General features: G+C 35.7%; 1 protein-coding gene across 1 annotated transcript in view; it reads right to left on the bottom strand.

Annotated features, from left to right (window-relative positions):
• The window catches only part of LOC142336231 (DNA polymerase delta catalytic subunit-like), a 34,209-nt gene extending 7,945 nt beyond the window's left edge, over positions 1-26,264 (bottom strand). The window contains exons 1-6 of the mRNA XM_075384910.1: positions 26,024-26,264; positions 19,698-20,455; positions 18,964-19,344; positions 13,445-13,697; positions 10,596-10,817; positions 9,895-10,241 (exon numbers count right to left, since the gene is read on the bottom strand). Of these exons, the coding sequence (XP_075241025.1) occupies positions 9,895-10,241; positions 10,596-10,817; positions 13,445-13,697; positions 18,964-19,344; positions 19,698-20,455; positions 26,024-26,245 (2,183 nt within the window). The 5' untranslated portion in view covers positions 26,246-26,264. The remainder of the gene's footprint in view (positions 1-9,894; positions 10,242-10,595; positions 10,818-13,444; positions 13,698-18,963; positions 19,345-19,697; positions 20,456-26,023) is intronic.
• Between the last annotated feature and the right edge of the window lie 430 nt (positions 26,265-26,694).

Here is a 26,694-nt window from a genome sequence, read left to right as displayed (position 1 = left end):
CCCATATTAATCTTAGCGTCAATTATTTAAATAGCGCCGAGTATATATTGTCTTAGAGCGCTTATATAGATCAACTATCAAACATTTTTCCAAGTAGTTTGACAGCACCAGAGCTGGAAAATACAAAGTGATTTTTATTAGATCTCGTTTTTTTCTAAACTCTTAGGTTCAATTGCTTTAAAATTATCCATTGTAATTAAATGAATCAGAAAGCCAGCTCTGACGTTTATGAAACTGTTCAATTGAATTTCAGACTTGCTCCGCTAGACAATTTTCATTTCGTCAATTTTTTCTTTTGATCTATTTTTGCTGCTTTTATTCGTTCATTGTATTCTCATGCTTTTAAAGAGATGCTACCCAGCGAATTATCAGCAGAAAATTAGATAACTTAGTTGTCAGGCTGCAAGTTTCAGCCAAAAATCGAAAGTTGAAATTATAGCAAAGAATATGCATCTAAAACATTGCTGCATATTTTGAACAAAATCTAAGTATATTAAATAGGCCGTGATAGAAACACTTCACTGAAGGCAGCGTAAGGTGAAAAACTTACATCCAGTGTTTAATTTTTTGGCTTTCCATTATGATTAACAAGATAGAGCCTTCAAAACGTTAGAACAATAATAGGAAATAATAAATTTAAATTCAACGGGCAAATTAGCCTCTAATTTGCACCAATAAGCATCGTCTGTAACGAAAATCGCAGTGTAAAACATATCTAGCTGCGATTCAAAGTCAATTATTTTTTAATGATTTTGATACCTGCTTTTTCATCATTCACGGAGAATTTAGTTTGCCCCAAATTCGTGTCATGTGCTTTTTCATTTTTTTCATAGGTTGTGCTGCAGAACGATTTTAAAAATTGTGTTTTAATACTTTGACGCAACTTATTTTTGAAAGTATGAATAAAATAGCTTTCTTGCCCTCATTTCATGTCCCGTTATTATTTTGTCTTTACTTATTTCATGTTTCGACAATCAATAGAGCTCTAAAAGAATTCATTAATATAATTTTAAGCTGAATTGTTCAGGTTCAGTTGTGTTGTTGAAAAACATCTCCTCCTGTAAATCAGCCAGTTTGCCAGACATGAAATATTCTCATTTATTTGGTTTCCAATTCAGAATTTGTGCTTTGTATTTTTGCCAGAACCATTTTTATATTGTACCTAATTTTGTGCCTAATTTCTTGGCATTAAATAGTTTTCACTTCTTCATGCTAGTTCCATGCACTTGTTGAATTTAAAACGCATTCAGAAAACATTGCTCAGTTAACTATGATCAAAAATTTGAAAAGTTTCGGTTGCCAGGCTGTAGTTTTTAGCCACAGTTGAAATAAAAAGGATAAAAATTAAAAAGGATAAAAGCAAAATCAGCTGTTGTCAAATTACACTCAACAACATGAAATAAACTATGTCTCCAAAACATTTTCGGTGAATCGCATACTTAGTTTAGAGAGCCGTAAGGCTCTAAGAGCACTTGATGCCATCTAGGCGTTACTTGTTTATCCCGTTATTGAGGATGAAAAGTCAAAGGTAAGATGGGTCCAGCGAAAAATCCACTAAAAAGAGCGCAGGAGTAATACAAGTGTTACAAACTGCGTTTGAAAGCAATTAAAGAGTCAAACATAGCCGGTAGACTGCCGGAAAATAGCCCGTTGACCAGCTTGTCATATCGGGATTGGAACAAGAAGAAAAGGAGATAGAAATTGACAGAATTTATTCTAAGTATCCAAAAGTGTCCTTATTTGTTGTAGCTTCCGTTAGGCTCTAAAATTGTACTTAATTCAGCTGCTAAACTGAAGGCTATTAGACTGAATACTAATGCCCGCTAGCAAATTCTCTGATGAACTTTGGTCATCTAATGCACTATGACTTAATGACCGTGCTTTATCGGTTAATCCTGTTTCCACGATTTTGCTCTTTTGACCTTGACCATACTCATTACATTGCCTAATTCAGGGTGTGAATAAATCTAAAATCCATTCAATTGAAATAATAAGTGAGGTAAGTCAGGGTGCAAACGTGAAATTCGTGACTTATGTAGAATAAAGAACGTCATCGAATTTAATAAAACCTAGCAGGACGAGTTTTGACCAGCAAGCTAAAGAATTTTTATTGACTAAACAAAATTCAAGCCCTACAATGGGCTATGAATGGATTGGGAAACCATTTAGAAAAAAATCTGATCAAAAAAGTTGAAAACAGTAAAATTTCAGAGTGAAATTGCCGCATGTGAACAAAAAACCATAAGCGAGAAATAGTTTTCGTATTCTAATCGTAACTGGAATAAAAAAATTCAGGCTGCAAAAACCACTTGCTTTCCCGCTCTACTTCTTGTTTCGCCCGACCAAAATCACTTCTCCGATTTGGCTTCGAAAATTGAAAAAAATGTGTGAACAGATCTTAAAAACATAGCGGGAAGAATTCCTGAAACGACTCCAAGTGTCTTCGCCAAAAAGCAGCCGGTCGAATAACTGGTTTCGGATGGCAATGAGCATCAAGGAAGTGGAAAGACTATCTTAATTGAAATAAAAATTTAAGTTAATTGAATTTAACTAAAGCAATTTAAACCAAAAAAAAGCTCAATTACGTTTTCAATTTGTACAAGTACAAATACAAAAAGAACAAAATCGAGACAACGGTATTGCTCATAGAATAGAATTTCAGACCAGCCAAAATAAGCATAAAAAGATCTCTAATTTTGACAAAAGCAAAAAAACTAAAAAATTATAAATTTTAACAATTTTTTCTCAAATACCACGAAAAAAATTGCTTGGTACCCAAGAAACTGTACTTAATTTTTAAACGAAACTGCCAACGAGCATTCAGCAAAATTTCAGGTACAAGTGAAAGCAATATAGAACAACGGAACAAAAATCGCTAACATACCCTTAAAACCGGAGAATTAATTGAAAAACCTCCAAATTAACGTAAAACTCCTTTAAATTAACGAAAAACCATCTAAATGCTATTAAAAACAACCTGAAAAGTATAAATTTGGCCGAAAATAATCTTTCAGAACAACAGAAATGTAAAAAAACAATAAAACCGCTTGAAAAATCCGCACGTGAACAAAGAATAAAAAAAATCTATAAACAAAAACTTTTTCACACCCACTTCAAAAGAAGGCAGGAACAAAAAAACATTCTCTCTTCTCCGCTCTTCGAAATTGTTCACAGAAACAACTTTTTCAAACTTTATTCACTCCCTGAACTTCCGTTCTTCTCGCTCGCTCACTTATCAAAAAACATAGCCGGAAGAGTTCCGGAAACGACAAAGAAGAAAAATAACTACCATAAACGACATAATTAACATATTACTTAATTAAACTCAATTGGAAACAAAAACAGACAACGGAAAAGCATCTGACAACGAAAATTGATAAAGCATCTGACAACTTTTTATTAACTTGCGCCTCTCGGCAAAAACGAATGGCAAAAGCGCTTGCGATACGGTTATTCATCATTCAATAAACATTAAATAATTGACAACAAACCTAGAAAATGCTTCATATGAAGAAAACCGAGGAAAAGGAAAAAAATAAGGACAAACTCAACTAAAAATTATACTCCGTAAGAAATTCTGAAGCAAAATCATCCAGAAAATGATAAGACGCTACTTCACAAGCGTTGCATTGGGCAAAACTTCTCTATTTTGCTCAACCATTCATCCAACCAAAACCTGGAGGCAACATTAACAACAATGCAAATGCAAAAAAACAGCCGGCAGATTGCCGGCAAATAGCCGCCGTTGACCCCGCTGACCGCCTTTGGGACTGAAACAGTTAGAAAGAAAAAGAAAGATTGACAACAGGCTAATAATTTTGTAAGTGTCAAAGAGCTCTAATTTTTCTGCAGTTTCATTAGAATCAATAAATTTGTTTAATTAGACCTCTGACCTGGAGAACACTAAGCTTAATACTTATACCACTTAGCACTATACTCTACGGAACCTCGATAACTTAACGCTTTAAGTCTTTAAACATCGAGTCTTACAGCCCGAGATTTAGTGGTCTATCCAGTTTCCTTTGATTTCGCTTCTTGACCTTGACCGCATTCACTATATTGCGTAATTCAGTGAGTGAAAGTAATTAAAATCCATTTAGTTGAAACAGTGAGTGAGTGATGTAAGACAGAAGTCAAACGTGACTTACGTAAAATGTGATCAAACGTTAAAACGAACTAAGAAGAAACAAAGCAGGACAAGCCCTGAACTACAATCCAAAGAATTGATTGAAAGACTGAGAAATAATGTACCTGACCAGCAGATCAATTGAACAATCCCAGCCAATAAGACAATCTCAAAAGCTGAGAAACTAAAATAATCAAACTAAACAAAAAATCATTGCTACAACTCTTGATGCTTTTGCCCTGAAGGCCAAATATTACAATTCAATATCTCAACCAAAAGAGATTAAAAAATATATTATTCATTACAGGTAGATAAACTCGAGAAATATGACAAATGCGTCAAAAAAACTGACAAGTGCAAAATTTAAAGTTTCTAAATTTTGCGGAAAAAATGTTAAAAACCACTTCTTGGTCTGAGTTCTGCCACTTAACCCATCTGCAAGACCTAAAAAGTTTGGTTGGCCAGCAAAGATTGTTAAAATCAGAAAATGACAAAAAAATTAAGAAACAATCGCAAATTTTAACAAAATCGTGCTAAAATTCGTGATCTTAAAAACTATTTCATTGTCTCCAGAGACTATCCAGTATCTCTATTTCAAACCTTAAAAAGTATCACTGGCTCAAAGATCAATAAATTTGGAAAATGATAAAAAAATTTCATAAGTATTGAAATAAAAATTTCATCAAGAAATTGCAAAACCTCGTGTTTTTAAAATATTGATAACCAATCCATTACCCCTAGCCCATGAAGCCGGATAAACTGGCTGGTAAAATATTTTCAAAATCTTGAAAAAATTGCAAGCCATATTTAGAAACACTGCTTAAGTTCGTGATATTAAACAATTTAGACTATTTTATAGCCACTAGAACCTATGCACTAATCTATTTTCAAACCCCAGAGGAGGTTCCTTGACCCGTGAGGTCAGAGAAACCTAAAAACGACAAACTTTCAAAAACTCAAAAATGCAAGTTTTATCAAATAATTGCTAAAATTTGTGCTATTAAATTGTTGAAAACCATTCCATGGAAATAAAAAATTTCCGGTGACCTATTATCAAATCCTATAGGAGGCTTACTGGCTTCTGGGGCTTCAAATTTTTAAAAAGTTGAAAAAAAATTGAAAGTTTTATCAAAAAATAGCCAATATTCGTGAAGATAAAATGTTGATAACCATTCGCTTACCACTAGAAACTAAGCAGTAACCTATTACCAAACCCTAGAGAAGGCTCCTTGACAACTAGGGCTAAAAACTGACAAACATTTTCAAAAAACTTTATAAAAAATTTTAAAATTTAGTATAAATTTGCGTGTTCATGTTTGGAGTGCCATAACACATAGCTCTTAAAATGGTCATAAACAGTAATTATGTCTTGCAAAAGACCTTCATCAACTTTTACAAACCTCAATTTTAGGCTGCTTTGAACAAAAATTTAAAAATGACAAAAAAACTCGAAAAATTGCAGCATTTTGGGCTAAAAAAATCCTAAACATGACCTTTTAACCTTGAATTACGGCCTTTCCAGTAGCTTCACCTCTCTAAGCACTTGAATGACTACTAAAGGCAGCTACGGGCTTCTAATAAAACTTGGTAAGATTTACATGTTTATCCCGTTTACATGTTTATCTTTAAACACAGCGCACCAATACAGTCCAAATTCTTTGGACTGTAAAAAGGAGAGCGCCTAAATAATAGCCATTGAAAGACTGACAGCGGTTATTAAAAAAACCGGAAAAATTTTGGAAAATTTTTTTACTTATTGCAGTTAAAAATTACTTGTCTAGCTTTCAATAAAAACTTATGGGAGCAAAAACTATAGACTAGTTCTAAAATTAAAAATTGAACAAAACAACATTGCGAAACGCACGACATCAGAAAAATGAAAAAAAATTACACCTATTTTTCCCACTCTCTCTCTCGAAAATGCGACATGAACAGAAAACCACTCTTTCTTCTCTCCGCTCTTCAGCAATTTGAGCTAAACATTTTGTTTTCACACAATTCACTGCCTGTTTTAAACACACTAACATAATTATCGATAAAGACGCTCCACCAATACTCCTCTACAAGTCGTAAAATCGGCAAACCATAAATCCTCTTCGAGTCTTAAAAAAGACAGTGCCCCAATACAATTCAAATTCTTTGAATTGTAAAAAAAGGCGAGCGCCTAAATAATAGTCTTTGAGAGGCTGAGGGCGGCTATTAATGCAAAAAGGTGGTACCTAACTGGTTGATGTTGGCATCATAGCAACACCATCAAGTAAACAATTAAAAAATAGACGCAAGTAGAAAATTCGTTGGTGTACGAAGGTTACCAAGGCATTTTGGGTTCAGAAAACTCAATTTTCCCTCTTTTTCTGCAAACTTGGGTTAGAAAATTGTTGCCAATTTTGCAGAAGCTAACGAAAAGAAAAAGTTTATAGCTATAGCAAACATTTCCGCATCATTTCAACTATAGCAATTTGATACATCGTATTCTGCGAAGCTCGAATTTGGGAATATGTGGCACGCACATAATCATCAGAGCCTACTAGTTAAACTAAAAAATCTATCCAGAGAACTTTGGAAGACTTGTTTTCTTGAGATCCGTTAAAAGGTTAAAAAGTAGCTCTGATGCTATCTCTTTTATGGAACAAATTTGATACATAGCTGGCAGATTGCCAGAAAATAGCTGCAATAGCTTTGTAGATCTGCATTCTCAAAAAAAAGTAAGAGACCAAAAAAAAATCGTCTTTTCATTGAAGGCTGATATGTTATATTTTGATTTAAAATCTATATAAGTTTTTGCTGACTCTATTAGCTGCTCTCAAATAACCTTCATTTAGAGTGGTGACACACACACACCCATTTGACCTTATCTTTTTGAATGAAAGTAAATAAAAGTCAATTTCAAAGTGAGGAAGTCATTTTTGAGAGTGAGGTAAGTCAAGTGTGACCAAAAATTTAATCACGCGAATGAACAAAAAAACTCGCTCCACTAAGAGCGAAAAATGATGTCACACACGCACTTCAGTTGAAAGTGCATGAACTAATGATCAAAAAGCAGATTTGAAGTGGTTGTGAGGTCGTAGCAAAAGTCGCGACGACGAAATAAAAGAACATAGGACAAGTCCTGAAACACAATTCAAAGAATTATATGAAAAACTGAGAAGTACTCTAACTGACCGGGATAGAATTTGAATTAATCAGCAGATCAAAAAATATAATCAATGCTAAAACTTTGAAGCTTCTACCCCTAAGGCAAAATTTTATCCCGTTTAAAATTCCTATTTCAAAACATTTCCAAAACCAATTTTTGTTTCTGAAATTGCTGCACTATTATATCTGCAAGGCCTGAAAAAATTCATTGGCCCTTGAAGATCGATTAACTCGAAAATCACCCAAAAATTTTTTTAAAAAAATGAAATCAATTGCAAATTTTAATTAAATCTTGCTGAAAATTGTGATATTAATATCTTAAGAATTCTTTCTGTGTATCTAAAGGCTATCCAGTACACCAATTCCAATCCTTAAAAAATCAATTGGTTCAAAGATCGATAGACAAGTTTTTGTTAAAAATTTCAATTTCAAAAAATAGAAATCCGTTCTATTAAAATGTTGAAAACCATTCAATTGCACCCTAGCAACTATTCAATAACATACTCTCAAGCCCTGCATGAGGTTATCTGGCTAGTTAGGCAAGACAAACTGAAAGAAGAATGTTTTGAAAAACAATTAAAAATTGCAAATTTTATCAGAAAATTTTGAAAATTTGGAAGGTTAAATTATTGAAAACAAATCCATTGACACTAACAACCATGCATTAACTTTTTCCAGACCGTGGAATAGTTTTCCTGGCACTTGAGAATGGACAAATATCAAATATTTGACAAAAACTTTAGGGAAACTTAAAAAAATTACAGATTTTATCAAAAAATGATAAAATTCGAGACAAAATGTTGAATACCAATCCATTGTTACTAGAAACTGTATAGTGCCCTATTATCAAACCTTGAAGGAGATTCCCTTGCCCCTGAAGCTGAAAAAACTCAAAGAATAACAAATTTTCAAAAAACTTGAAAAAAATTGCAAAAAATAGTATCATTTTGCGTGTTTGTGACAGCAAAACATATAGCCCGTAAAATGGTCATAACGAGTAATTTTGTCTCGCAATAGGCCTTCATCAACTTTTAAAAACTTCAACCTAAGACTAATCAAACAAAAAACAAACATTGCAGGAAAATAGCCGCGATAGACGCTTGGGGCCTTCCATGAGTTGAAACAACTAAAGAGATTAGATAGACAGATCGACCACCAGTCCTTTAATAGAGCACTAAACTTTTTGGGTTAGCTTTGGACTGTCATTTTCATGAGACACATAAGCTCTATAAGGAGAAAGCCCTAATAGGGCTTCAAAATTATGATCTTTTCTGTTTGTGCCCTCTCAGCTTTGTGGGCGCATATTATTTGCACCCCTCAGATGCATCTGCAATATTTTTTACATATTGACTTACTATGCAATGGCACGTACTCTGTAACTGGGGGGCGCATAACGTACTGGGGCACAAACGGAGAAGATCCCAAAATTAATATTCGAAATCAAAAACTCAAGACTCTAATATTCAAGAATTAGGGCATATGTTTGGCACTACTTAGATGCACACTATTGAGCTTTAATAAGTAAATGTTCATAAAATTTAAAGTTGCATAAGTGAGTTCAGAAGTCATTTTTTTGAGTGAGGTAAGTCATTGAAAAAGTCAATTCCATGAAGTCAGGGCAAGACAAAACAAAAATCTGTTAGACGAAGTAAAAAAAAATTAGGAGCGCTAAAATAGCCGCCTCGAATTGTGGACGCGGCTATTAAAAATCACAAAAAACATGAAAAATTAAACCATTTTGAGCCCAAAAACTCCTAAAAATGACCTTTTAACCTTCAATTGAGGCTACCCAGCAGCTGCACCACTAAGCACTTGAAGGACTACTAACGTCCACTTTGGGCCAATGAAACTTAATGCCCGCTGGGCTTTACCTGTTTATCCCGTTCTTAAAAAACAGCGCCCCAATACAATTCAAATTCTTTGAATTGTAAAAAAATCAAGAGAAGGCCAATAATAGCCCCCGCTATCGTTGTGCGGCTATTAAAAAACATAACCGACTAAACGTCGGAAGAATAGACTAGTGGGAGCTCTAATCAATTGCAGCCTGCTTCAGTCGTGCTTTAATAGTGAAAATTTCAATAGTGAACTTCAAATAACCACATTAGAGGTTAACATATACCACTATTAAGATTTAAAGTAAAAAATTACACCAGTTTCGGCGCACTTTTCATTTGACTTCTAGTATTAAATTGCCACCAATTGAGTTCAGCTGCTTGAAATTGTGATAGAGAGAGAACTTTAGATCACGCGAAACGCAAAAAGTCAAGGGCGTAAAAGACTCGAAAAGTCAAAATTGTCAAGCGAAAATTTTGCATAAAAAAAGACACACACGTTTACAATAATTGCTATGAACTGCGTTCAAGAGCAATTAAACATCCCTATGAAAATCAGAAACCTCAAAATGAAGTAGCGGGAGAAAATATAGACTTTAGAATGCTGACATTAGAAAATGTCTCTGGCAAAGGAATAATCCTGCAATCCACTTATCTCGATTTCAACACTGTAATACGAATTGACTGCTATTTATTGGCATCCAATACAATCCGACTATTCTTGTTATCATAACTTATTCTTTTTTCTTTTTTCTCAGTAAAAGAATGTAGTTCCTAGAGCGTGGTCAGGTCAAAACTAACCCATTGGCAATTGTATACGTTTCTTCGACAACCTTCTTAGTCTGGTCAATCATCATACGACCAAAAGCAGTGACACTTCCAGATATCTCCAGACAGGGCAACTTGCCCACTTGTGCACCAGTGAATCCATAGACGGAGTTGGCACTGATCTTGAGAGCCAGTTGACGACCATCGAGCACCTTTTTCTTGAAGGGATCTGTTTCGTTCTTGAGATCCGTCTTCGCTTTCTTACGAGCTGCAAGAAGACTCTCCAGGATCTCAGGTAGAAGTCCCTTGCACACACTTCTCTTCACAAACATGTCTCCTGTTGGGGTCTTGATGTAGTCTTCAGGTGACAGATTGTATTCCTGAAATTACATTTGATCTGAGTTAACGAGCTAATTTCATAAAATTACGAGTAGTATATACAAGTGTTATTTAACTAAAACAGGAGGAAGGGGGCATTGGTCCACAATTGATCCCCTATGGATTATAGGCTTTAAGATATAGAAAACGAGAGTTCTTCTCCGTGAGTGTTGATAGGATTTTCACTTCACAGTAAAAACAATCAAAGGTTTTTTTACATTGAAGTGAAAATCCTATCATTACTTTTCATAATCATTTTCGCAGTAAACGTGCAATGTTATTCAAATTGCTGCATGATAACGATTAAAAACGAGTTTTAATCAGAACAACCAGTACCTCAAACTGCTGCTACGTACCTTGATGTGGTGCTGTTTGATGAGAGTAGAGTAGCATAGATTGTGAGCCATCATGATGGAGGGATACAGTGAGGAGAAATCGAGGGTGGTAATGGGCAAGTCATAATATCCCTTGTCTGGCTCAATGACAGTGGCACCCGTGAACTCATCAGATGGTTCACTCTTCACTGTCGGGATCAACATGTCATGCTCCACACACTTGCGTAACAACTGAGATACAACCTGTAAACAACACGCAACTCCTGAAGTTACTTGTTGAAACTAAAGGATGAAATGTTTTCTTTTACAATATCTTACTCACTTTGAGAAGTATAAAAAAATGGAACAGCAAAAGATGAGATCACCATTGTTTATTCTTCCGAACCCGCTTAGTGGATTTAGGAACTATTCGCTCAACTGCGTTTTTTTTGTTCAGTCAAATTTGTTCAGTCCATTCAAGCGTAGAACTTGAAATTGAAAAGATTTTTTGAATTTCGTTTTTCGAGATATCGAGGTTTAAGTTTTTGTGATTATTTGACATTTGACGTGATTTTTGTTCACTTTAAGCGTCAATTATCTTTAACTTGAGATTTTCTTGTATCTAAATGTTCTTTACTCCAAAATTCGGAACAATTACGTTCTTAATAAACGAGCAGCAATCAAAAGGCTAGCTTTGGTCATACTTTTACAATAAAAGGATTCGAATTGGAGCGCTGTTTTTTTGAAAAAAATTCACAACTCTTTTTCCTTTAATGTAAATTACAGGCCATTCAATTTTCACATCAAGGCCCAATAAACATATATCGTTTTCATGTAATAGCTCATAGTTTTTATGGCTTCTAAACTGTTATCGTTAACTTTTAATAATTCAGTTTCGCCTGCATTTGCTTCAATTTGCACAGTCCTATGACATACCTATAATTAAAAGTACAATTACCTTCCTAAAGAGGATAAAGAGATCCAGTCTAATACTTCGAGTTGACACCTAATGACTAATTTTTCATTAAAATACTTTTTTCAAAAACGTAGGCAATTTTTTTTAACTTTACCCCCTTTTAGAACTTATTTCTGTGAACTTACAGGTCGCCCAATTGGGACAGATCCCATATTCTTTATTCTGAAGAAAATACTAACTGGTTACCCGCTTTATGTTTCGCTCTCATTGGCTTCCTATGAGGTATAGTTAAACTATTTACTATTTCCGTTGAAAGATGGTTTTAATGGCTCTGATACTACGAGTTTTTTAAATTAAAATTCATGATTTCACAGATCCTATTGAAGTGAAAATCCTAACAGATCCTATTGATGTCAAGAAGGGGCCAATTGCCCAGAAGTTTTCACTACATAGCTTATTTTTTAATGGCTTCCACGCTTCTCGAACTTTTTTAAAGTGAAATTCCGTTTTTGCCTGTATTTGTTGTTCTTTTTGTAATCGTAAGCGGAGTGGGGATTCGATTCGACCAATGGAGGAGGTTGAAATGGGGTCAGTGGAAAAGGGAGTAACTGGGGGGGGGGGGGGTTGACTGAGAGGAGGGATCAAACTCTGAAGATGAAGATTAAGAACCGCCCTTCACACCATTTAATAATGTCTCCTTAAAACACTTTTGGTGAATCGCATACTAGTGAGGTGTAAGGCTCTTAGAGAGCTACTCAGCCTCTTAACGCCTTCCAGGATTAACCTACTTATCCCGCTTTTGAGGACTAAAAGTTAAAAGCAGCAGACGAATAATCGGTCAAGCAAAAAACAGCATGAACGCAGGACCAAAACAACGGCTACAAACTTTGTTTGAATGCAATTAAGCGGTCCAGAGAAGTTTAAAATAGTTAAGCAAAAAAAGGTGTTCGACGTTATAAAAAAAGGAGCGCAATAATAGTCAGCTGAGATGACGCGGCTTTTCATCATGGCAGCGGTTAGAAGTTATTGAAGGGTAGTTGTAAATGGGGGACGGTTATATAAGGTTGGGGTGTCTAATTTGGCGGCAAAGATAGGTGGAGGGTACGCAAAGTGAGCAGCAGTAAGTGAAGGGGTTTAGATGAGAGATGAGGTCTGCCTATAAGACTGTTAAGAAGACTCAACTATTGGAATTCCAGTGGGTACTAACTACTGTAGATTAGAACAAATCGAGCGTTCTCGAAATGTTAATGGCTAACGTAGAAAAAACAAGTCAATGTTCTAAAAAAAGTCAAAGTTCAAGTGACCAAATGTGGTCCAGCTAAAGGAAAACATTAGAAGCCCCGATATTTTTTCTTGAAATCGCAAAAACAGACTAACAAAATGCATAAGGTGCAGGACTAATTCTGCTGCTAAAACCAGCTTCAAAAGAACTCTAATAGCTGAGAACTCTTAGCGATGTTTCTGAATTTCCGAAGAGCTATAATAGCTAAATCAAAGGCTTCAAAGATCATGTAGTTTCATAGTCCTCTTAGTTGGACACAATCTTCAAGAAGGATTATATATCCTCATCAAAGGATTACGCAAATTTAAAAAAAAAGTTGTCGGACAAATGGCTCTCAAAAAGAGTCGTCTTCCTTGTATCCTAGTGGCATGTAGTGAATGAATGAAGGAAGCCAAATGAGCATAACGCTCAACAGTTCAGATTAACGCACAACACAGATTATTAGCCGATCTGTTTGTTTCAGATACAATCTTAACTTGAATTGACAAATTACTGTTTCAGTTACTTTGAACTAAGTTTTTTCCCAATTAAAACCCCATCTAGTTCAAATGACTTCAAAATTCTGAATAAGAGTGGTTTGTAAACCCATCTAACTTGGTTCATGAGCTACTTAAAATCGTATTATTAGTTTTATTACCATTATTAGCATTACTAAAGTCTAATGCCGATAAAAGGGACTATTGAAAGCAGAACCTTAATCTGTTGTCCCCTGAACAGAAGGTAGTTGAGCGGAACCCCGGTGACCCTGGCCATCTCCATATAGTTGACCAGACTCATTAGTTTGTCCAGCAGTCGCAGAGGGAGGAAGGCATCCTTGAGACAGTAGACTGCCAGTCGACGTCTGGTCTGTTCATCTCCGTTCTGGAGAGTGGTGATGATGGCATGGTCTACATCCTCCTTCTGTTCAGACAGGAAGTAAAATGACACTGAGTTGAGAGTGTACGATCTAAAACATCAAAACTAATCATCACAAGATTAAATTGGTTTTCGATTCATTTGATAACCGCCTGCTATCTTATGTCGTTTGCGTTTTTCTCAGTTCCGAATACGCTCAAAATGTTGGCAGGAAAAAGTCAATACCTTGTATATGCTTCTAAGAAATCAAACTAATTTCAGCGTACCAAATGAACACTCAATTGCAAACAACATAGGTGGCAGATTGCTAGAAAATAGCCGCTATAGCTTCGTACATCTGCGGTCTCAAAAAGGGAGTAAAAAACAGACCGAAAAAATTATTCATAAAATGCTGAGATGTCATATTTTAAGATTCTGTATAACTCATTGCTTCTCCTATTAGCGGCTCTCAAATAACCTTCAATTAGAGCGAAAGACACTTGACCTTATCTCTTTGAATTGAAGTAAAGAAAAGTTATTTTTATAGTGAGGAAGTCATTTTTGAGAGTGAGGTAAGTCATGTGTGACCAAAAACTTAATCACGCGAATGAAAAAAACTCGCTCCACTAGGACTGAAAAATAAAGTCACACAAGCAATTCAGTTGAAATTGCATGACCGAATGAACAAAAAGCAAGATTTGAAGTGATTGTGACGTCATATGGTCATGACTAAAATCTTGACGACGAAATCAAAAACATAACAGGACAAGTTCTGACCAACAACTCAAACAATTTTCAATGACTTAACAAACAAGGAGACCTGGAAAGAGCTATGAATGGATTGGGAAAAACCTTCAGAAAAAAATTCGACCAAAAAAGCGAAAAAGGTTAAAAATCAGAGTGAAAATGCAGCATGTGAACAAAAACCACAAGCGAGAAAGCGAGATTTTGTTCCAACAAAGAACAAGACCTAGAAAGGACAAGGAATGGATTGAGAAAACCATTTAGAAAAATCCAATCCAAATCGAAAAAACAGTAAAAAACAGAGTAAAATTGCCGCATGTGAACAAAAAATCACTATCGAGAATCAACAAAAATGGAAATCAGTATTCTTTTTTTTCATTGAAAAGTGCCTTGTCTAGCATCCAGTGGCACCTTTTAGAAACAGCAACTCTAGACAAGCTCTTACTTGAAGATAGGACAAGTAGCGAACATCAGAAAATCAGAATAAACAAAAATCGAGAAAAAAAGACGAAAATCTGACGAAATTAGCCTGATACAAGCCAATAATATTTAACAACTCAGTATTAAAGTCAATTCAACTGACAATTCAACTGTCAAGTCAAAAAACAATAATTTGAACATCTAATTTGGACCGTAGATCTCAACAAATGCTATAACACCTTTAAGAAAAAAGAGCAATTAAAAATAGTTTTAAATGAAAAAAACAAGAATATTACAAGAATATAAAGCATACCCGGCAGATTGCCGGAAAATAGCCGCCGTTGATTCCAATAAGGTTGATTGGGATTGAAAGAATAGAAGATATTGAAAAAAAAGATTTTTGTTCAAAAACATTTTTTAAGTCCGATTTATTTTGATGGCATTTCGTAGTTGAACTTACTTCTGTTTCTTAGAGAGAGGCTACAGGGGCTACTACCAATAAGCATAAGACATGGTAACTAAGACTCATAGGAACGACGTTCAAATAGCGGGCATCTGAAATTGGGCTTTATGGGTTTATCCCGTTTCTATTTCTGACTTCAATTTTTTATACTGACTCTGTTCATTTTGAATTGCTTTGCTGAGCAACTGATGTTCAAATTCACTTTTAGAAGAATGAGAGAAGAGAGAAACTAGCCTAGAGAAGTCAAAAAGATTTCACGCAAAATGTCGAAAAAGCGGCAAAATGGTAAAGCGAAAAAAAGTTCGACGAAGTAAAAAAAAATAGGAGCGCTATGATAGCCGGCTGAGAAGATGAGGGCGGCTATTAAACAAGACCATATTATTTTTTCAATATACGAGAAAAAATAGAACAGAAAAGTTTCCTTGAGCACAAAGAGTAATGAAACGCTGCAAATTTTTTTGTTCATTTTCTCAATAACACTTCTATACCAAAAAAATGGAATGACGTGGTATCTAAAAACTCCTTAAGTAATAAGTGTCTATTCAAATTCCAATTAAAGCAGTAAAACAATAGGCGAAAAACTGCTAATATTCGCCTAAAAATCGGCGAAACAGATGGAAAACCTCCAAATTAAGATACAACTCACATTAGTTATCAGACACATTCAAATCACTATCAAAACCAGCCTAAAAGTTATGCAAAATCATAATCAAATCTCCGAACCAAAAAAAAGAAAAAAAACTATTCAAAAGCCGCACACGAACAAAAGAATTCGCTGGCTTACAGAAAAAATTTTCACAGCTAAATTTTTTGCTCTCTTTTCCAATCCCTTTTCGCTCCACTCTTCAGTTTTTTTTCAGCTCCCAAGACACATGAAATTCTTTCACGCGTTTCATTTCTTGCTTCAGATTTCACTCCAATAAAATTTATTAGCCGGATAAAATAACATAGCCGGATAAAATTCCTGAAACGAATCTAAGAGTCGTCTTTATGAAAAAGAATCTTTTCAATCAACTGATACCTAGTAAAGTGACTACTAAAGCCAAACAAAATTGAGTCAAAAAGATAAATAGCCCATAAAACCCACTTAAAAGATTTAAAAAAGTAAATTGCTCCTATACAAGAAACCAGCTAAAATTTTACATTTTTTCGCAAATGAAAACATTAAACAGATAGTGGAGCAAAAGGCAAGCCATTTTAGGCTCACAAAACTTTCTAATTTGGAAGAAAAACTTAAATATTGCAAGAAATGGCAAATGTTACAAAATGTATCAACTTCCGTTAATTTCTCCCAAGGGGACCCTATTTTACAACATGAAAACAAAAATCAATTTTTAATTAAACAAACTTTACACATAAGTTGTCGTTTTCAATCAAAATGAACGCGAGAAAACTAAACAATGGACAAAAACGATCGAATCTAAATTAATCATTAACAAGACAAAGGAGACAGAACAATATTTAACCGTAAAAAATTGTATATTACCAACAAACCCTATAAATATTCAAAAAATGGCGTTGAGCATAATTAAAAGTGAAGCTAGCAAAATCTCAGTGCCATATTATATTAAGTAAAATCAATTGATACAAAAAAACTTCAAAAAATTTGAAAGTAAGACAAAACTTTTTTTTAGTTCAAATCAACTATTTTCAAACTAATCAAGTCAAGTTGAATAAAACTATAGCTTTTAGGAGAATGATAGAGAAACATGCTAGAATGTGGAGAATACAGACAATCTGAAAAAGAAAAACAAAAAAAACTAATTCGCAGTTTCATGTAAATCAAATAGAAAGTTCTAATTCAAAATCAAATTTAAAAAAACTGAGGCACAAAAACATGGATTTTTTGTTATTTAGTCATCTTCCTGTCTCAATAAAAAGAAAATAGCTCAATTGAGAAACAGTTAAAACATTTTGAAAAAACGTTCAAAATATGGTGAAAACTTTCACCGAATTTCGAAAGTTTATGGCCAAAAACAATTAAATTATCAAAAACGAAACCAAAAATACCGAAAGCGCACAAAGACTTCTTACAATAATTTAAATCAAAATACAAACAAAGACTTGAGAGGAAAACTTGAACAAAAACCAGATCAGTATGTGTAAAATTACATAAAACAAAAATACCTCACCTCAAAAAGAGGCATTTAATTCAGGAACTATTAGGAAGTTGCCATATTTATTAAAAAGAGTTAAAAAGTCCGCTCAAAGATCAAAAACAAAGCAATTAATGAAAAAAGCCAAAAATTAACTAAAAAATATGTGCCAATTTTGAACTTCAAACGCATTTTCAGGCTCTGTAAAACACTGTGGGATCAATTTCCGAGGTTTACATTTCAATATAGCATCGAATCAAAATTATTTCGACAAAAAACCAAATAACAAGCAAAAAAAATTGGCCACTTGGACGAAAAAATGGCTAAAAGCAGTTATCTATATGTGCCATTCAGTCAAAAACTACTTTTCAAAGTCATGAAGTCTTTCACTCAACGCAGAGCACGAAGAAAAGACTTCTATCGCTCAGAAAAAATTTGTTCACACTGCAATTATACTCACTTTCGCTATAAGATCAAACGCCGCCTGAACAAATAGTACTTCCGATTCTTAAAAAACCTTAAGACATAGCTGGCAGATTGTCATAAAATAGCCGCAATAGCTTCGTAGGTCTGTAGTCTCAAAAACACAGTAAAAAAACAGACCGAAAAAATTCGTCTTTTCATTGAAGGCTGATATGTTATATTTTGATTAAAAATCTGTATAACTTATTGCTGTTTCTATTAGCTGCTCTTAAATAACCTTCAATTAGAATTACTAGCACTCATTTGACCTTATCTCTTTGAATTAAAGCAAAGAAAAGTCAATTTCAGAGTGAAGTTAATTTTAAGAGTGAAGTAAGTCACGTGTGACCAAAAATTTAATCACGCGTATGAACAAAAAACTAGCTCCAATTAGAGTGAAAAATGACGTCACGCACGCAATTCAGTTGAAATTGCATCAACGAATGAACAAAAAGCAGATTTAAAGTGGTTGTGACGTCATATGGTCGTAACAAAAATCGCGACGACGAAATAAAAAACATAGCAGGACAAGTCCTGACCAACAATTCATAGAATTTTCATTGACTAAACAGAAAACTAGACCTAGAACGGACTATGAGTGGATTGTAAAAACCATTTAGAAAAAATATAAACCCCAAAAAATTGAAAAAAAAAAACAGTAAAAATCAAAGTGAAATTGCCGCATGTGAACAAAAAACCACTAGCGAGAAAGCGCACCGTTTTCTCACTCTACTTTAAAATTAGAGCAAAAAATTTCACGCCGCCGAACCACTCGCTTTTTCGCTCCACTTCCTGTTTCGGCGTGACCAAAATCACATCTCCAATTTGACTTTGTTGAAAAACAGCGCCCCAATACAATTCAAATTCTTTGAATTGTAAAAAACCAAGAGAAGGCCAATAATAGCCCCAGCTATCGCTGTGCGGCTATTAATAAAGGACTAATCCAATACTCCTCTCCGAGTCGTTAAAAGACAGCGCCCCAATACAATTCAAATTCTTTGAATTGTAAAAAACCAAGAAGGCCAATAATAGCCCCAGCTATCACTAAGCGGCTATTAAATAGATTTTCTTCTGCACATACAAACCGAGGTTTTATGACAATTCTTATGAATAATATTCATAGCCATTGTCAGGTTCAAACAAACTGTCCTCGAGTGCAATGTTTCCCTTGCTGTCAGAGAAAGAAAGATTACCTCAATTTGTAGTCTCGTTGTATTACTGGCAACAAATCAAACTGAACACGTCCCAATATCTCCACAAACTTGTTCTCTCGCTTGCCCAACTGCTTCGATTGGAAGTTCAAGTCCTTCACTGTACTCCTCTCTCCCAAAACCCTACCCAGCAACGCAAATCCATCCACTCTCAGATGCTTAGCCCTGTTCACAAGGTAAGGGAAGTCAAAGTTAGTCATGTTGTATCCTGTGATGATGTCTGGATCTACAGTCAACAGGAACTGGTTCCACTTGGAGAGAAGCTCAACTTCGTTTTTGCAAGCTATAACTTGGGATCCAGCGACAGGTGCACATGATCCAAGAGTGAACACATTGCGCACGAATGGAGTTGACTCTCCGTATCTATAAAACCACAGCAAAGTTTTTTTAACAAGTGTACGCCCATAATGCACCACAAATGCGTCATTTTCAAAGGCTCGGCGGCATTTCCGCACTTCTTGTTGGAGGAGGACGAGACTTGATTTTCAGCAAGAGGCCCAACTTGATATGATCAAAAACCGAGCCAGTTTTGCTATTTTCTCAAACTTAATTACCATTTTAAGTTTGACCCTTCAAGTTAACCAACTGAATTGTTTCAAGTGACATTGTTTTGGAAAAGCATCCCAAATACTTTAGCTCGGCGTATGCCAAAAATAGGGATCAAAAGCTAACCACAAGAGTCGACTAAAATTAATGTCAGTATTACAGTAACGTACCTGACGACCATGTTGGCTATTTGGATCACCGGATCGTGCTCCGGTTCTGGGAAGATACCCTTTCGGTTGGAGCACTCAATGTCGAATGACAAAATCCTCAGAGGCCCAATTGAGTCCATCTCTCCCTCTGGAGGGTGAGAAATAATATCTGTGTAATTCACATCCACTTCAATTTGACAATTAGTTTTTTTCTTGGCACCGATACGTACTTTAAACTTCCCTTTAGGGAGCTCAACCCAGTTGCAACCCGGAATTTTGTTATCGACCATAAATCGCACTTCAAAGTTGACATCAGCCTCATAGGGTTGGTACGCGTGAATTTTGTATTTCGGGGGACATTCGAAGCCGTTCTCCAGGATTCGCTTCGCAGGCGCAACAAATTTGGGCAACGAAACAGTAACTTTCAAAAATTGGCTTTTTTTATTCCCATGAAAAGTATAGATACTTTGCTTTATACAGCTTTCGATTGATACAACGGCCTGGGTGATATTATCTTTGTTTGACCTCATATCACGAATGACTGCATCGTTCAACACTCTTCTGAACATGTCACAATCCCCAGGGTTGAAATTGGGGGGTGCAGGAACGTGGAAGTAGGCATGGAAGCCGTGCACGTGGCAACAAACTGAGTTCTCTGATTTATTGATACCAAACAGGCGAACAACAGCTGTCATGCTCTGGGTTTGGGAACCAAAAAACTCGTTCCGATCGTCTGTGTACATGTCCACATCGTATTGTTGAAACAGCAAATTGTTACCCTAAATAGACATGATCAGATAGCTGCAGCTACGAACTGTTGAACAAGAATGCGAGCAAGACGATTAAAAACAATTCATGAGCAACATAATTTTTTTAATGCTGACTTTGAGAATTTCGGAAACAAATGACACCTCAAAAAATTCTCCCACCATTAAAGGTCATGCACACACAAGGTTTACGTGCCTCATTAAGTTATTTTGCTAATGTTACATACAGCTTCGAAAACTATACTCTATCAGAAAGCATTTTAGATATGAACAGCGGAAAGAACTTGCGACATGCTTTATCTTGTCAACCCTGGTTTACTGCAATTCAATGTATATCAAATATCTTGATAAAGGACTCCTACGAAAACTGCAAAGAATCCAGAATGCTGCAGCAAGGTTCGTATGTGGATACACAAGTTCCAAAAGCGCCACTGCTCTGTTGAAAAAACTACATTGGTTACCCGTAGAGTTCAGAATATCATAACATAGCTGGCAAATTGCCAGAAAATAACCGCAATAGCTTCATAGATCTGTAATCTCAAAAAGAAGGTAAAAAAGATGAGATGTTAAATTTTGATTAAGAATCTGTATAACTTATTGCTGTTTCTGTTATCTGCTATTAAATAACCTTCAATTAGAATTACTAGCACTCATTTGACCTTATCTCTTTGAATTAAAGCAAAGAAAAGTCAATTTCAGAGTGAGGAAGTCACTTTTAAAAGTGAAGTAAGTCACGTGTAACTAAAAAATTAATCACGCGATTGAGCAAAAAAACTAGCTCCACTATTGCATGCACGAATGAACAAAAAGCAGATTTGAAGTGGTTGTGACGTCATATGGTCGTAACAAAAATCTTGACGACATAAATTTAAAAAACCAAGAGAAGGCCAATAATAGCTTCAGCTATCGCTTCGCGGCTATTAATAAGATCCTATGCATGATGCAAAAGGTGAATAGCACAACAGCACCCTCGTACCTTTTTCAGTTTTTTTTCTCGAAACGTCACATCATCACATCACAAAAGGAAGGAGTTATTCAGTCTACAGAAATGCAAGAATGAAATTACAAAAAGAAGCTTTAGCTACCAAGGAGCGAAACAATGGAACGGGCTACCTGAATATCTACGACAGACGAAAGAATATTCGACTTTCAAAAATTTCCTCAAAAACCCATTTGTTCTGCCAAGCTTTCTGAAACTATGACATTGATCTCCAACAACAACCACTCTTAGGAACAGAAAGAGTGGTCAAAAGCCCTTTCATCATCATCAAGTTATTTTGCTAATCAAGTGATAGTATTCAGGGATCTAAGATTTATTTGTGCAAATTCAACTATCATTGCTGACTGATTTCGGAGTTGTGTTCAACAATCATTCTTAAAAAGCGGTTAGGCTCAACTCGTTTTTTACAGCCAAAGTAAACGTTGAGACAGAATTCAATCCCATTAATAGTAGTAGTAGTAGTTGAGACTTCTGGATTATGCCCAAGTAGTGTAGTCGAGACTTTAGGGCACAGCCAAGGGTTTTCACCCTTCAGTTCATCAGTTCGTTGCCTTGAAATAAAAATATACAGTTTCAGAGTTTTGAATGAGGGTTGCAAATACCACAGCTGCAAAGAATCCTCCAGCTGCATGTATTCAACTCGTTATACTGTTCGAGGAAGAAGTTTCGGTACAAATAACTCAATTTTGGCTTGTTTAAATCCTCCAAAGATCCCAATTTTCTCGAGAGGATGTTGACTAACTTGGCAGTTCGATGGAAGAAATTTTCACTACACTTGTTTCTGTTCACTTTAGGGATTTCGAGTTCATTTTGTGCATCTTGTCTTGTTCTTTTACTCTCTTTGAGATTCATTTCGTTAGTGGTAGTGTAGTCACACTTGTTTTTTAACAGGTCACGCATAAACAAAACATCATGAAGTTCAATGTACATTGATAAGGGTAGTAGACCACATTTAATTAGTCGAGTTTTATAGTCAACATTTACTCCGAAGAACCACTTTGTGGCTAGTCTTTGAATTTTTTCCACTTTTCGGAGGCACATAGTGGTCAGATGAGAGACCTGAGAACCATATACTAGAATCGGGACGACGTATCCGGTGTAAGCATTCAACTTAGCTTGTAGCGTGACGTTCTTGCTCACATTTCTTTTTATTTGATACAATGCTCTCAGGGCCTTGCTGGTTCTTAAGTCAACGTTGCTCGACCATGTTAAGTCACTGCTCACTAACACACCAAGACCTTTCTGCTCTTTTACGATTGGTAGTTCAACTCCGAATATATCAGTTTTCATGTCCCCTTTGAGCAAAAGCAGTGAGCTCTTCTTTGCATTCAGTATCATTCTGTTTTGCAAGCACCAGTTTTGTAGTCCGTCTCGATTTTTCTCAAGGTCGTGTTGGTTTGTAATTACCACCTTAAAGTCATCTGCAAAGCCGTAACACGGATGTGTGACACAATTCGGCAAATCGTTGATAAAAATCAGAAACAAAAGTGGGCCCAACACCGAACGTTGCGGTACACCACTAGATACTGCTTTTAGGGATGACCTAGCTGTGTTAATCTGTACGAATTGTCGTCTGTTTGTGAGATAGGAGTGCAGTAGTTTAAGAAAGTTTCCTCCAACACCAAGACGAGCTAGCTTTTCTTGGAGTCTTTCATGACAGACTTTATCGAAGGCCTTAGAGAAATCGAGATATAGGACTGCCAAATAATTTTCAGCCTCTAAATCCATCGTTTTGTAAATTTTATCAAGGAATACCAAAAGTTGAAGTACTGTAGATCGATGATTTCTGAACCCAAATTGACTGGAGTGGAGATTATCTTTTACAAACAGATAGAGTGAATCAAAGATTAGTTTTTCAAAGACTTTTGAGATAGAACACAGAAGGCTGATGGGACGGTAACATGAGACGTCAATTTTATCACCATCTTTGAAGACAGGGGTCACCTTGCTAATCTTCCATTCCTCTGGATAGGTGCCTTTGTTGCAACATGTCTGAAAGACAAGCTTCAGAGAGCTTGATAGAGATTTGGCGCAGTTTTTCAGAATCAAGTTCCCAATTGCGTCATGGCCTCTGGCTTTGTTTTCTTTTAGACTGCTCAAAACAATTTCAATTGAGTTCTTCGATATTTTTAGAGTGTTTAGTTCACTCTTCGGGAAGCAGGTTTCGGTCGTGGAATGGCCTTCATTAAACACACTCACAAAGTAATTATTGTAAAGCTCAGACCTACCCTGGTCTGTCTCAGCCGATTGATCTCCGCTTACTACTCGAGTCGGGATAAGAGGATTTTTTCTGATACTTGCTAAATACTTTTGTATGTGGCTGAAGCACCTGGTCTGGAAAATCTTTGCTTCAAAGATTTTCAGGTCATTATCTGCTGACTTTTTAATTTCTTTTTCAAACTTTTTGATTTTGAGAAGTTGGCTCAGATTTGGAGTTACAAGTTTTCTTTTCAATGAATTGAGCTTCCTTATTTTATGACATTTTATGAAATCAAAAACATTTTCAGAGAAAACAAAATCAGAGACAAAATCTATGGTAAAAAAACTTTCTCAAAATTCTTACCCTCCAGTTTCTATGCCCCAAGCACGCAAGAATGATGGAAGACCCAAAAGATCCAAATAAAACAACTAATTTCATAGATCTGCATTTTCAGGCTTTCTTGGAATTTTTATGTAAATTACGTACTCAGACTCTCATCGCCTATGCAGGAAGTCTAATAAGAGCCTCTATTAAAAACGCATCACAGTGCTTCGAACACCGAAGTCTGTTTTGTCAATTAAATCAACGCACTGTTTTTCACGTCAAACTGTTTTTAAAGTCAATTTATCTTACCAGCAAATCAAATCTTTTGCTTCAACTGCTTAATTGTCTAAAGATTTCCCGCGTTAAAATAAAGCAGAATCTATAGCAGAAAAATAAGCGAGTTCAGAATTCATTTTTCGAGAGAGGTGAGTCACGCAATAGCAGTAGTAGTTCAGGCTTTAGGGTCTTCCCAGGGAATGCTCCAAGGCACCCTTGTTTTCGTGTCCTATTTCTAACCGATTTTCGATCGTGGGTTGCACATCCAACATTTACATAAGATTCTCCACGTACATTTGTTGTTAAAGTCGTATTTTGTTTTAAAGAAATTCGTATTTTGTTTAAGGAAAAGATGTTGTAAAGTTGTTTGACTCAGTGGAGGAAGTTTTCATCAGTCTTCCCTAGACGATTTCTTGCTATTTTTAATTCCCCTTTTGCGCTTTGTCTAGTCTTTTCAAAGTCTTGATATTCGAAGTTTACTTTGATGTCGAATATATTGTCAAGTAATGGTAGTAAAAGTAGTAAATCGTGCATTTCGACGTACAGGCTTAGGGGCAACAGTTTAAGTGCTATTAGCTTTTCTTTGTAGGTGCAGTTCCTTCCACTTAGTATCCATGAAGTGGCTCTTTTTTGTAGCTTTTCAATTTTCTCCATCTGCTGTCTGTTTGGGAGCCAAGCTTGAGAACAGTATGATATTATTGGCACGACATAGCCAGTTGTTGTTGTTGGGGATTTTCTTTACAGAAGGGATTTCTCCCGATCAAAACAGTTATAGAGAATTAGTCCATGTCTCTCTGCAGTGTTGAGAGTCACAACAGATCTGCCACGTGCAGACGTTTTCTGGTTTGTACCGCATCATGATATCATTCCACATGTGCTTTAGAATTCTGTTCAATTAAATTGTAGGCATTCAATTAATTTTTTAATGAGGCGCTTTCGGTCATGCTTCGTTTTATTTGGTAGAATGCTTTTGTTGCTTTCGAAAGCCGGTGAGAGCAGAACAAATGACGTCACAAACACAAATTTTAATTACAAAGCAGTAGAAATCACTGAAATTGAAGTTAATTCCAAGAAGTCAGGTCGCAAGAATCATCGATGAAGACGACGAATTATAAAAAACAACGATGTCCCCAATAATAGCCGCTATCGGTTCGCGGCTATTAATAGAATGAACTAAAAAAAACGAACATGTCCAATAGAACGAACACGTCCATTCAAATATTTGAAAACGGTTAACCCCTAGGACCCTGCAACGAAAATGAGAAGACAAACTGTTTGCCTGCTCTGAATGAGTAAGATGCCTCCATTTTATCAGCCAATGCTAATTACATGAACCCGTCAATTTCCCGAATCCTATTTCATCGCATCGTATTTGATACTATCAGTCCTACAATGATTCGCAGATCAAATCTAAGAAATCACGGAAGCCATGCACTGCGCCAAAAAACTGCCACTGCACCACGATTTGGTCTTCTCAGAAGCTTCGGCGAGTTGTACACGTAGAGACTAGTAGAGCCAGCCCAGTGAGTCCTCCGGGCTTTACCTGTTTACCCCGTTTTAGAGAACCTTGTTTGAGAGCAATAACACAAAGACAACGAGTTCACAATTTTTCATGGCTGTTTTTGATAACAGACAAGAGCCAGCAATCTACTGATCCCAGGAGCACTGCAGACTCCAATAATTCCCGGTCAAAAAATTGTAGTTAAAAAATTCATAATTAAGTTAGCTTTGCGCGTCGGATATTAACATCATATTCCTGAGCTCAGAGCTATACGTTTACCTCCAACTCCTTGGAGACTGTGGGTCGCGGCCAGCGCTCTTCTTGAGAAAAGGATTCAATCTCCTGTTCAATTTCACTATCTGTAGATATAGAAACATCTGAGGGAGCAAGTTTGGCGAGCTCTTGCTCAAATCTAGATGGAGCAACCGACGCATCTGCTTTGAATCTTTTCCCAGCATCTGTTCCTGATGCGGTTGCTTTTCTCTTGGAAGCATCCATCATCTGAATTAAAATAAGTTCAACACACTAGAAATTTTCTTAGTAGCGCTTTATTCGGGTCTTTCCCATTATAGCCCCCATTATTTTATGAAATGGAAAAGTAAATTAAGAAACAATGAAGCATCAGACGATTTAAGCAAGCAAGCATTGGCTCATAGCATTATCAAACAGAAAGTAAAGACAATGCATTTAGAGAAGTAATTGTCAATTAAAACTTCAATAGACTGAAAAACGAACGTTTTCGAACATTGCGTTCATCGTCAGGTTTAGAAATTAAATGAAATAATGTACAAAGTATATAAACTGTCTTTGACTCTATTTCTACATGAATTAAAATAACATCAATTTTTGAAACTATTTACAGTTAAAATCACATTTACAACATTTTATTTACACTTATTACGCTAAAATTAATTGAATTTTTATTCCGGATATTTTGAAAATCCCGGGTA

This window comes from Convolutriloba macropyga, chromosome 3 (genome assembly GCF_964194025.1).
Source record: "Convolutriloba macropyga chromosome 3, txConMacr16.3, whole genome shotgun sequence".
In the NCBI taxonomy this organism is placed as follows: Eukaryota; Metazoa; Xenacoelomorpha; order Acoela; family Convolutidae; genus Convolutriloba; species Convolutriloba macropyga.
The sequence above is the reverse complement of the archived record's forward strand: the minus strand, read 5'-3'. Positions and strand labels throughout refer to the sequence as shown.